This window comes from Hibiscus syriacus, unplaced genomic scaffold (assembly GCF_006381635.1).
Source record: "Hibiscus syriacus cultivar Baekdansim isolate YM2019G1 unplaced genomic scaffold, ASM638163v2 tig00110882_pilon, whole genome shotgun sequence".
NCBI lineage: Eukaryota > Viridiplantae > Streptophyta > Magnoliopsida > Malvales > Malvaceae > Hibiscus > Hibiscus syriacus.
Genome location: NW_024062896.1, coordinates 743,154 through 754,694, shown reverse-complemented (window position 1 = coordinate 754,694; position 11,541 = coordinate 743,154). Strand labels below are relative to the sequence as shown.

At 36.0% G+C, this 11,541-nt stretch overlaps 2 protein-coding genes and 1 pseudogene across 2 annotated transcripts; 2 read left to right on the top strand and 1 right to left on the bottom strand.

Moving 5' to 3' along the window:
* Nucleotides 1–1,690: 1,690 nt before the first annotated feature.
* Nucleotides 1,691–4,596, top strand: LOC120144142 (probable RNA 3'-terminal phosphate cyclase-like protein). Its single transcript, XM_039158284.1, has 6 exons — nt 1,691–2,005; nt 2,099–2,248; nt 2,636–2,814; nt 2,881–3,062; nt 3,152–3,362; nt 4,282–4,596. The coding sequence occupies exons 1-6, from the start codon at nt 1,801–1,803 to the stop codon at nt 4,489–4,491; spliced, it is 1,137 nt and encodes a 378-aa protein (XP_039014215.1). The 5' UTR covers nt 1,691–1,800; the 3' UTR covers nt 4,492–4,596.
* Nucleotides 4,597–5,198: 602 nt separating this feature from the next.
* Nucleotides 5,199–7,969, top strand: LOC120144115 (annotated as a pseudogene).
* Nucleotides 7,970–8,226: 257 nt separating this feature from the next.
* Nucleotides 8,227–11,502, bottom strand: LOC120144146 (coiled-coil domain-containing protein R3HCC1L-like). The gene is made up of 7 exons (XM_039158289.1): nt 11,343–11,502; nt 11,167–11,255; nt 10,869–10,934; nt 10,534–10,770; nt 9,824–9,985; nt 9,026–9,115; nt 8,227–8,598 (listed from the first exon to the last, which is right to left on the bottom strand). Exons 4-7 carry the CDS (start codon nt 10,598–10,600, stop codon nt 8,414–8,416), a joined length of 504 nt encoding a protein of 167 aa, XP_039014220.1. The 5' UTR covers nt 10,601–10,770; nt 10,869–10,934; nt 11,167–11,255; nt 11,343–11,502; the 3' UTR covers nt 8,227–8,413.
* Nucleotides 11,503–11,541: the final 39 nt, after the last annotated feature.

The window sequence follows — 11,541 nt, the reverse complement described above, 5'->3', positions numbered from 1 at the left end:
TGCAAGTTTTAAATGTTGGGGGACCTAAATGCAAGTTTCAGAAATGTTCAGTGACCATTACTATACTTTACCCTAATTATTATTATAATAATTGTATACTTTTTTAATAGAATACTTGTACAACTACTTGCCAATTTCTTGGGCATATGATGATCTTATTGGGTTGTCAATGATTGTAGGTAAAATTTTTGAATGTATTTTAGGCTTAATCTAAAATTAAGTGATTAAATTATATTTAAAATTAATTTTAAGTGTTTAAATAATATTTTGTTAAAATTAGGTATTTAATGTTTTTAACGTTACACTTTTATGTACGTACGCCGTAACGTCTATTAATTTTGCCCCTTAAGTGACATGTGTTATGTTTATATATTTTTTAAAATTTTTATTTAAAAAAACTTAAAAATATTATTTGTTTCTTCCACCGCCGATCAGCCATTGTCGGTCTATTGTTGTCATCGTTGATACCATCATAATCGTCTTGCTGTCGCAACCAAAATCTAGTCCCTCACCTACCGTGAATCTGTGTCGATCGTCATGAAAAGTGTCACGAAGGGTCGTCGGAATTCAAGATTTTCCTTTATTATTTTTTGGTGATTCCAACTACTCTTGTGCGTTACATGTAGGGGCAGAACTATAAATTTATTATAGCGGGTTATGTATTTTTTATTTTTCACAAATACAATTTTTTTAAATTAAGGGGAGCCTGGTAAAATTTTATTTATTTATTTTCATATATATATATATATATATTAATATTAATTAATATTTTAAAAAATAATTGGCAGGGGCCAAGGCTCCGATGTTCCGCCCCTAGTTACATGGCCGCCACTATTGAGTTCTTCATCATACTCCGAACAAAGCTCAGCTGATAGTGACTTTTCATCATCGAAGGTGGGGGATAAAAGGGAGAAAAAGCAGGGGGCGAATGGGAGGGAAGGGACGGCAGGGGTCGGAGGGATTTATTTTTTTAAATAATATTTTTTTCTTAAAATGTTAGAAAAAATATAAATGCGACACATGTCACTTAAAGTTTTTTTAATGGTAGACACCTAAAAGTGTAACGTAGAAAACATTAAGCACATATTTTTAACGAAAAATTCTTTAAACACCAAAAATTAACTTTGATTATAGTTGGGATACTTAATTTTACATTAAACCTTGGTTTTACATTAATACAATGAAACCTTCACTCGTACATGCCCCCAACTAAAAAAATTTAAATAAATATTATCTTATTATTATTTTAAATTATTTTAATAAAATTACATTCATAGTTAATACCTAATCTCATCTATTTATAAGTTTTCTTGAAAATATTAATTAAAATATAATTATTTTTAAAATAAATTATAAATGATTAATGTATAACACAACTTAAAATGACGAATTGAATAAAAAATTTAAAGCTTGAAAAACTTATAATGGAGGATAAATATTTTAATAGAGGAATTAATAAAAAGTTAAAGAATGAAATATTATACAACTAATTTGATGGAAAAAATAAATACCTAAAATAAAACAAGTATAATTTAAAGATTTAATTTATAAAAAAAGCAAATTAAAATAAAAGCATATTTTTATAATAAAAGACACAATATTTGCGTCAATATTTTGTTTGAAGCACTAGGAACTCCAGCCCACGAACTAGAACCCAATCTTTTCTTTATTAGTTTTAGGGTTTAGTGAAATCCCTAAAACCCTTCAATCTCTTCTTCCCGGGCAGAATCTCCCCCGTTTCAACCAAAACTCTCGCCTCCCTCTCTACAGATCAACGCCAAGAAGAAGAAGGAAAGTTGAATGGGGAAAATAACGTATAAGAAACTGAAGGGAAGTCAAAACATGAGGCAAAGGTTACTCTTAGCAACGTTGAAATCAACTCCTATTCTCATTGAAGACATCCACGCCGACGACACTTTACCTGGCCTCCGGCCACATGAGATTACCCTCCTCCATCTTTTTGAAAACCTCACCGATGACTGCGTCGTTGAAATCAACGAAACCGGTAACCCTTTTTTTGTCCCCTCTGAGCTATTAGCTTTTCAGTTGAAAATAGTAATAAACAATTTAAAAGCTACTGGTGCTATTTGATTGATAGGTACTAAATTGAAGTACAAGCCTGGGATAATAGTTGGAGGTAGTAATCTGGTGCATGATTGTGGTGTGAGTAGAGCAATTGGGTATTTTTTGGAGCCTTTGATCTTGCTTGGATTATTTGCTAGGAAACCCCTAGCTATAATCCTCAAAGGTAATCCTTTTTTTGTTAGAATCTTTTTTTTTTTTTTGCGTTGGTTCCTTGATTTTCTGTTAATATGCTCCTTGGTCACCCTTGCTAGGAAAAACTCATCTGAGTTTTGAAGTATTATTGTGCAATGTTTAATGACATACAATCGGAAGGTATATTATTTCAATGTTGAAGTATGAAAGCGTCATAGGTCATTTTGATTCATATGATTAGACTACCTTTGATAACCTTCACTGATCGTTTGGATCGTTTATGTAATGCATGTAAACTAGTATTTAATTATCCTTTCTCAAACCTGGTATTGCTTTTCACCATAATGCTAATGCATATGATTTCCTTGTTGTAATACAAAAGTTAAGTGGTTGCCATTCCATATGTTGTTTTTTTCAGGGATTACAAATGATTCTAAGGACCCATCTGTCGATACTTTCCGTTCCACTACCTTTCCCATGTTGAAGCATTTTGGGGTTCCTTCAGAAGGATTAAAGTTGGAAATAAAGAGTCGTGGGGTTTCACCTCATGGTGGTGGTGAAGTTCATTTGACAATTCCTAATGTTCAGCACCTAAGAGTGAGTTTTTTAATCTAATGTTACTTCAATTTTTTTGGGTGATATTTATCACACTTTTTGGTACAGGCAACCATGTGGACTGATGAAGGAATGGTTAAGAGAATCAGAGGGGAAGCTTTCACTACCAGAGTGAGTCCCCAGCTCGGAAATGAGATGATATATGCTGCTCGTGGAATTTTTAATCGTTTGCTTCCTGATGTTTATATCGCTAGTGATTATAGAAAGCGCTTAGAGGCCGGATCTGGAAAGTACGGTCACTATCTATATTTTGAAATTTCTTTTTTTTTCCTTTTTTATCGTAACCAGGAAATTTCAAAATTTTTCCCTTAATACACAGCTCACCGGGATATGGAATTTCACTAGTTGCTGAAACTACTTCTGGTTGCTGCATCTCTGCTGATATTACAATTTCTTATGGGGGAGAAGCAGAAGATATTGAAAGTGAGGACAAGAAAGAGCTGATACCTGCAGCTGATGTTGGTGAGAAAATTGCTTCTGTGCTTCTTGAAGAGATTGAGAAAGGTGGAGTGGTGGATTCAACTCACCAGGTTTGTATTTCAAAGTTTCTGTTCCATTAACCTGCCACTCGTCCAGTTTCATTATTCTAATGCCATTTTATGTTCGTGATATCACTCTGTCTTCATTCTTCATTAACATTGAACTAATAGCTTAAATTTTAAATTTATTGCTTATCATGTATACAGTATTGTTTGTATGTATGAGCAGTGACTAGGATAATTTTTACATAAAATGTGATTTTTTTTGTTTAGAATATTATGCTAATCTAAAACTCCTTTTTTTTTGTGTGTGTGTTGGGGGGGGGGGGTTAAAATGAAGTCTTCATGTTTAGCATGAATCAAAGAAGATGGGCAGTGTTTGCATTAATCAAAAGCTTTCTACCTCTGCTAATCTGCTGATTTGGATACATACAAGTTTAGTAAATATTTTTTTTTGCATATCATTCCTTTATTTTGTCCTGTTGTGTTTATCTTCCACTAGAGATTTAAAAGATTTTAAGTTGTAAACATGGAAGTGGACTCCTGTTAAAATCTTTATAACAATATGGCCAATTGGCCTTGTCTTCATACTGATTATATTGGTTTAGTTCTGGCTGTTCTGCTTTTATTGATCCTTGTTTTCCTTTCTATTTTCCATATTTTTTCCTTTTAGGAAATCGAAATATCTTAACTGGCCAAGAAAATGGAAGTTATTCCATATTTAATCATCTTTTTTAACTTAGTAGACTTGTCATACAAAAGAACTGGTTTTTACCCAGGGTTTGACATCTAAGCTTTACCATGTGGCATCTTATCAAGTTCCATTTGAAACATAAGATTTATCTTGATAAGAATGTTTTTTTTCTTCTTCAGAATAAAGATGAAACTTCATAAGCTACTTCTTGTAATATTTCGTTTTGGGTTAGTGTATGTGGTTACTTAACAGCATAACCCATTGTTTGGTTTGTAGGGTTTGTTATTCCTTCTTTGTGCACTTTGTCCGAAAGATGTTTCAAAGGTTCGTGTGGGAAAATTGTCACCATATGGAATTGAAACGCTAAGGCAAATCAAGGATTTTCTAGATGTTCAATTTGTGATCAAGCCAGATCCATCCACAGGGACGGTGATCCTTAAATGTTGGGGTTCTGGGATGAAGAACCTTTCCAGAAAGACTACCTGATGACATTGTGTAGCCATTATAATTCTGGTTCGGCTTCATTTTCTCGCTCGAGAGCCATGAATACACTGATTGCAGGGAATATGATCTAGAATCCATATCTTGCTACATATGTGCTATTTTTGTTAAATTACATACTAGATGGCATTTTAAGCCAGTTAATCCAATTATTGTACGCTTTGTAGCTTAATGATTATGTGATACTTATCGTGGAGTATTAGCAACTAAAGAATATCCAATTTTATGAGTAATTATTAATATTAAAATTAACTAAAATAAATCTGGTAATTATGAAATTATATTTATACTAGTTAAGTTCCCGTTAAATTATTAATGGTTATGTTAACGATAAAGTGATTTTTCCACGATTCAGGTCCATTGCCCCACAAATTTAAAGCTTCAGTCGACGATTGTTTTTGTTTAAAATAAAATAAGAAAAACAACCTGTTGATTATTTTAACTTAACGCGTTTTCTTAATTCGTTTTCTTGTACGTGTTGACCTGGAAACGTTCTCTCTAGTGGCAAGTGCAATTAGCAAAGCAGCTCATTCATCAACAAATCTTGCTCATCTTTCTGTTTGCAAAGTATGAATCTCTCTCTGCTGCTTTATTTTCTCTGTTTTCCCACCACCATGTTAGCTTGTTAATAGATTATATGTTGATTAGGTTCTGTTTAGCTATTGTTCACAACTTCACATTGAGGAGCTGCAATGGCTTCAAACAGTTTAGATCCTTTTCTTGGCCAACTCATCTCAACTCTAGAAAACGAAGCTTCTTCTTTAGCTGGCATTTCTAATGAAATCCAAGAGATGAAGCTTCTGTTTCAAACCATCACATCCTTTCTTGTGGATGCTGATAGAGCTGGTGAAAATAGTGAAACACAAAAGGCTTGGGTCGGAAGTATCCGGGACCTTGCATACCAAGTTGAAGACGCCATCGATGAATACATGTATCACTTGAATCGGCAAAGACAATGTAGCTTCCTCCATCGAACCCTTCATTTCCCCAAGGTTTTGCTGGTGAGGCATAAAGTAGCAACCAAGTTGAAAGATATCAACACGAGGATGAAAAGCATCACAGAGAGAGCCAACCAATTTGGAGTTCAACAGCTTGAAGAAAGGGTTGATGCTTCTTCTCACCATGATCCTAATTGGAAGAACAGGTTGAGCGAGGCGTCGCTTTTCTTTAAAGACGACGATCTCGTGGGGATCAGAAAAGCACAGCATGAATTGTTGGGATGGCTAATGAATGAAGAACCGAAACGGACCGTCGTCTCGGTGGTTGGCATGGGTGGTTCGGGAAAGACCACTCTTGTTGCCAACACTTTCAACAAACAAAATGTTAAGCAACATTTTGATTTCTGCACTTGGATCACTGTCTCCCAACAATATGCAATAGAAGAGTTGTTTAGGTCTATGGTAAAGGACATCTACAAACAAACAGATGAAGATGTTCCTATGCAAGTTGATACCATGACCTACAGAGCATTGGTGGAGACACTGGTGCAATTCTTGCAGTCAAGAAGGTACCTTATTGTTTTAGATGATGTGTGGAGCATTCGATTCTGGCACGAGATCAATATAGCCCTTCCGGAAGGTATGCGTGGAAGCAGGATCATGATTACTACTCGTAAAGAAGATGTAGCTCCTTTCCAATCCGGAATTGTAAGCTACATCCACCGAATTCAACCCCTACGAATCGATGAGGCCTGGAAACTGTTTTGTGTGAAAGCTTTTCCAAACGAGCTAGGAGGATGTCCGTCGTATCTTGATTCCTTGGCAAGAAATCTAGTTGAAAAATGCCAAGGCCTTCCGTTAGCTATTGCTGCGCTCGGCGGTTTGATGTCTTCGAAGAAGTCGTTAGCAGAATGGAAGAGAGTTCACGATAATTTGAATTGGGAGCTCGGCAACAACCCTTCACTTGAATTGGTGAGAACTATCTCACTACTTAGTTATCATGATTTGCCTTTCCAACTCAAGCATTGCTTCTTGTACTGCTGTATTTTCCCTGAAGATTACGACATAGGACGAAAAAGAATCATTAGACTGTGGATGGCAGAAGGCTTTCTGGAGAAGGCTAATGATACACCACTGGAAGTTATTGCTGAGAGCTACCTAATGGATCTCATTAGACGAAATTTGCTTCAAGTCGCATGGAGAAACTATTTTGGAAGGCCCAAGGCATTTAAAATGCATGATCTCATACGAGATTTCGCACTTTCAATATCGAAAGAAGAAAAATTCGTTGCTGTATCTGATGGGAAGAGAGGAAAGAAGAAAAAGGAAGTCGTCGCTACTCGATTCAAGTTACGGATAGCGAGATAATGCCGGGAAATGGTACGTCACAACTTCGTTCCTTAATTGTTTTCGTTGTTGGCGAAATTTCTAAATCTTTGCACTATGAACTGCCATCTGGTTTGAAGTTGTTAAGAGTACTAGATTTAGAGAATGCTCCAATCCATGAACTCCCAAGGGAATTTGGAGATTTATTCAATTTGAGATATCTGAACTTGTCAAGAACTCAAGTGAAGGAGCTTCCGAAATCGATCGGTAGACTTTCTAACTTGCTGACATTACTCCTGAACTTCGTCAAAATTCAGAAGCTCCCAGATGAAATCATGATGTTGCAGAATTTGCGGCATCTAAGAGCTTCCTATTTGGTAGTAAGTGATACAGATTTTACTCTTCCAACTATAGAGGGCATATGTGTACCACTAAACATTTGTACGATAAAGAGTTTGCAAGTTTTATCATATGTTAAAGGAGTGGATGCCTTCTTGATTAAGCTCAAAGAAATGACACAATTGAGAAGGCTTGGACTTGATGGAATAACAGAAGCTGATGAAATACCCCTATGCATCTCAGTTGAAAGAATGGAACACCTTCACCACTTATCATTAACTGCTCGACCTCAGGCTACACTAAAGCTAGATGCTCTTTCGTCGGCTCCTAGGCATCTTGAGAAGCTTCTTCTAATCGGGAAATTGAGAACGGTGCCGCGATGGTTTAACACCCTATACAACCTCAAATACTTGAACCTACAGTGGTCAGAATTGTGGGAGGATGCACTTCCTCACATCCAAGCATTGCCTAATTTGTTGCATCTCAGTCTTTTAAGTAATGCATTTCTAGGAGAGCGCTTATGGTTTATTGAAGGATTCCCAAAGCTTAAGATTTTAGAAATAATGGGGTGCCCTCAGTTGAATGAGATTCTGGTGGAGAGAGGAGCGATGCCAAATCTCGAAGAACTACAAGTCTTGAGGTGCAGAGAGCTGAGGAGATTGCCATATGGTTGGGAGCATCTAACCCATTTGAAAGAGGTCCGCTTGTTTGAGGTTTCAAATGGCCTGGTAGAGAGTATATGCGGAAAAGTAAATAACATCCCCACTTCACCATATATCTCACTCATTAGAATCATTGATGATGATAATGGTCATGATCATGAAGTTGAATCAATGTGGATATGTCAAATCCTTAATTAGGTGATGTTCATGACAGAGCAGTCTTTGACCGTAAGTACTCCTCTAGAACTGTGAATGACAGCATGCTGCATGGATGCTTTTCATTTGTTTCAAATAATTGCCAAGAGACATCATGGATATGATGATAATCTGGCAGCAACTTGTAATGAATAACATGTTTTATCGTGAAAGTTGAACATTTTGAAGGTGTTAAAGTAGCATTATAAACCCGGTTTGATATCAAAGTTACATTTTTCCAGAAATATGTGTCATAGGTGAAGACGATCATGCAATCAACGTTAATCTTCAAAGAAAATATGAAACTGGTTATTAAGCTATCCCTAGTTGTGTTGCAGAACCTGTTGAGTACAAGCAAACAAGTATTTAAGCTCCATTTTTGCTTTTCCTTTTTTCCCTTTGGATGGTTAACAATGTATTGATTAACATAAGAATCCTATATTCAATTCAATCATCGCCCCAGGCATCATCTCTCAACTTTTGCCTTGTAGTTATTCGGTTCCTGGCTTCGTCCTGGTTTCTCAGTTCTCTAGACCCAAAGGTGGATGTAAATTTCGACCCTATTGCCTGAGCAATCATCCTCTGGGCAGTTCTTGCTGATGTTTGTGGTCTTTGCCGAGGCGGCTCCAAATCTGGGAAATGAACAGAACATGTATTCACCAATATCAAAATTTTTTCTGGCTTACATATTCCTTCATTAGATAAATCTTACAACTCTAAATTATGCAAACATAAGCCCAAAATGCAATAACATCATTTTTTCTCTCCTTTTATTTTTTGATGTTTGTTACTTGAGAAGCTAACTGAAACACTTTGAACAGAGAAGTTGCATCATTTTATAAAATGAAGAATATACCATCTACTAGGCATGGAATGCAAATGAAATGCATAAACAAAACAAAACAAAGCAAGACCTACAATACCAAATATAAATAAATAAAGAAATAAAAATGCAAGGAACCAATAGCCAAACTGAAGAAAGAAATGCACATGGAGCATTTAAAATTGGAACGCAGCTGTTATTGTCCAACTAAATGAAAGTAAGCCTATTTAAAATACCTCTAGCCGAAATTGAGCCCAAGAGTGCATCATCCTTTTCAAGTATGCGTACAGTAAATGGACAGCAAACATAGTTGAGGGCTTCAAGGGCTGGCATCAAATTTTGAGATAGTTAGCCAAATAAAAACTATTGTTGCAGAACTTTGCAAGCAGATTGTAGATAGGACAACACAAACATGTTTTACCCTTTCTTAAGAGCTATGCTAAGATTGTTCAAGTGGTTCGAAATGAAAAATAAAAACATGCCATAGAAGTGATGCTGATTCAAGGTCTGATATTGTCACTATAGTCCAGATATAGACAACACTAGATGCAATTCAAGTTGATTTCTTTACAAGTCCTATGTTTGTTTCTACTTGAACGATTCCCATGGACATATGTGGCACATAAAATGTTTGCATTCTGATCTCTTATTGACTTTGAGATGAAAGCACATAAAAATTAGGCTGAAGAGTTCATGTTTCATCAACTAATTTACACAACTAAATTTGAAGGATAGATGGTCACTCAAGAAAGGTGAAACATACAAAGTTTGTTCACCATTCCAACCAAACGGTATGGGTGGAGATATCTTTTCCATAATTGCATCATGTTCTTGGACAAGTATTTAATCAAGGGGAATAATGCTTGTATCCAGCCCCAAGTTTGAACGATGCACATTAAAGAGCTACAACCATGATGATACCAGTTCCGGTTCTCTAAACTAGTGGAAACATTTTTAAAAAGATATCACCTACCTCAAACTAACTTTAGAAATCTATTTCACAGAACATCAACGACGAAGTTAGTAACTATTACCAATAGAAGGTGTTCGAAATACTGCAAGGGCAGTTGTATCATTGACCCAGCGAATGGAAACTCCTCGATCTCTGAAGTTCTCAAAAAGCTTCTCTAGGTCTTGTGTCCTAGTACTTGGTGAAAAGTCGGCCAAAACAAGAACATGATGTGTGCCATATTTAGCTGCATTCAAAAGAATTTCCAACCCTAATGATTAGTATGATCTACAAAGACAATACAGAAAAGTTAACATGAGAATTGACTGTCAAACTACAATCAGCCTTGGTTTTAGAGGTTTAACAGGAACATATTCAAATCCATGAAAATAACTTATTCCTTTCCCCATATTGTGACTTGAATTTATCTTACTACAATGAAGTAAAATAAATAAGAACAAAAAAAGAAAAAGATAACACAAAGTTACAAACATATACAGAAACTTTCATTCGACTTTTTATAAAGATATATTTGACCAGGGAAAAAGAAGAAGGAAAGACCATAAATAACTTGAAATCATTGAAAGAGATGACAAGATTGAAGAAAGTCTGTAGTCAAAACACAGTGTATAATATTTCAGTTTGAAAGGAATCCTATGTCTCAATAGGTCAAGGCCCGGAAAGAAGCAAATAAACATAGTTTCAGGTTCATTAAGAAAAGACTTGGCTACCTATCTTGTACAAATATAGAACATTTGTGGAAACAAAATATGGAATTTTGAGACAAAGGCTTACGTTCCACCGTTTTTGTTTCAGGGTGTTTCCCCAGATCCTCATTCTCAGTATCTTCAGGAGCAGACATGTCAGAGAGTTGATCACTGTACAAATCACTTCTTTTATAAGAAAATGTCCCCCTTCCGCGTCTCTTAGGGGCTTCGGCTTTACTATCCTCCAAAGAAAGTTTTGATACTCCAGGCAAACATTCTGAAGAAAGTATCTCATTTGCTTCGCGATCCGCAATGGCTTCTCAATCTGTACAATTAGAATTGCAATTACATAGCAGGTCATCCTTTTCAGGGAACCAAAAAAAAACTCATTCCGAGGAGCAAAACTACTAAAATAAAACATACCATCATCTGCAGATGAGTTAGGTGGCAAACAATCATCGGGAAATGCCGGCAACTTTCCAAGATTCGCTTTAGCCAACCATTAAAAGGAAAAAAAAATCAGTTACACATAGTTCATAAGAGATAAATGCAATAAAATCCCCCCAAACCCCAAGATATTAGGTTGTCCCCATCACACCTTGCCACAAGAGAAGCAAACTTTTTATCGTATCTAAGCACCGAAATACTATATGTGCATTCAGAAACAAAAAAAGGAAATCAAGCGAAGGTTTAGCTAAAGAGTAAGTAAATTGAGTTGCACCGTGAGTCAAAGGATTGCCATTTGCAGCCAAAGAAACATTAGGTGACGTTAAAGAATCCTCCTTCAAGTCCTTGTTTTTCATTCCCGCACTGAAGTTCAAAAGAAAGGCAGGAAATTTAGCCATGAAATCATTTCCATTTACATTAAAAGTAAAGAGAAAAAAAGAAAGAAAGTACCTTGAAGAGTGAGTACGGACTTTTGAGAAGAGAAGCGCGTGAAAGAAGTTCATCGGATTTAAGGGAGAAACCGATGGAGGAATAGAGGGAAGCTAAGTCGGAAATAGCAGAGGCTAATCGGAGATCGTCGGAAGACGTCGTTTGGATTTAAGAAATGAGGTCTTCGAGGAAAGTAATGGCGGCCTGCTTGTCTCCGGCA

Excerpts from the sequence above, each read along its gene's own strand:
- LOC120144142 (XM_039158284.1), top strand. The coding sequence starts at position 1,801 with ATGGGGAAAATAACGTATAAGAAACTGAAGGGAAGTCAAAACATGAGG. Across the intron at positions 2,006-2,098 it reads CGTTGAAATCAACGAAACCG|GTACTAAATTGAAGTACAAG; the intron begins GTAACCCTTTTT and ends TTTGATTGATAG. Across the intron at positions 3,363-4,281 it reads TGGTGGATTCAACTCACCAG|GGTTTGTTATTCCTTCTTTG; the intron begins GTTTGTATTTCA and ends TTTGGTTTGTAG.
- LOC120144146 (XM_039158289.1), bottom strand. The coding sequence starts at position 10,600 with ATGTCTGCTCCTGAAGATACTGAGAATGAGGATCTGGGGAAACACCCT. Across the intron at positions 9,986-10,533 it reads TGAAACAAAAACGGTGGAAC|CTAAATATGGCACACATCAT; the intron begins GTAAGCCTTTGT and ends TTTTGAATGCAG. Across the intron at positions 9,116-9,823 it reads ATTTCGAACACCTTCTATTG|CCCTTGAAGCCCTCAACTAT; the intron begins GTAATAGTTACT and ends ATTTGATGCCAG.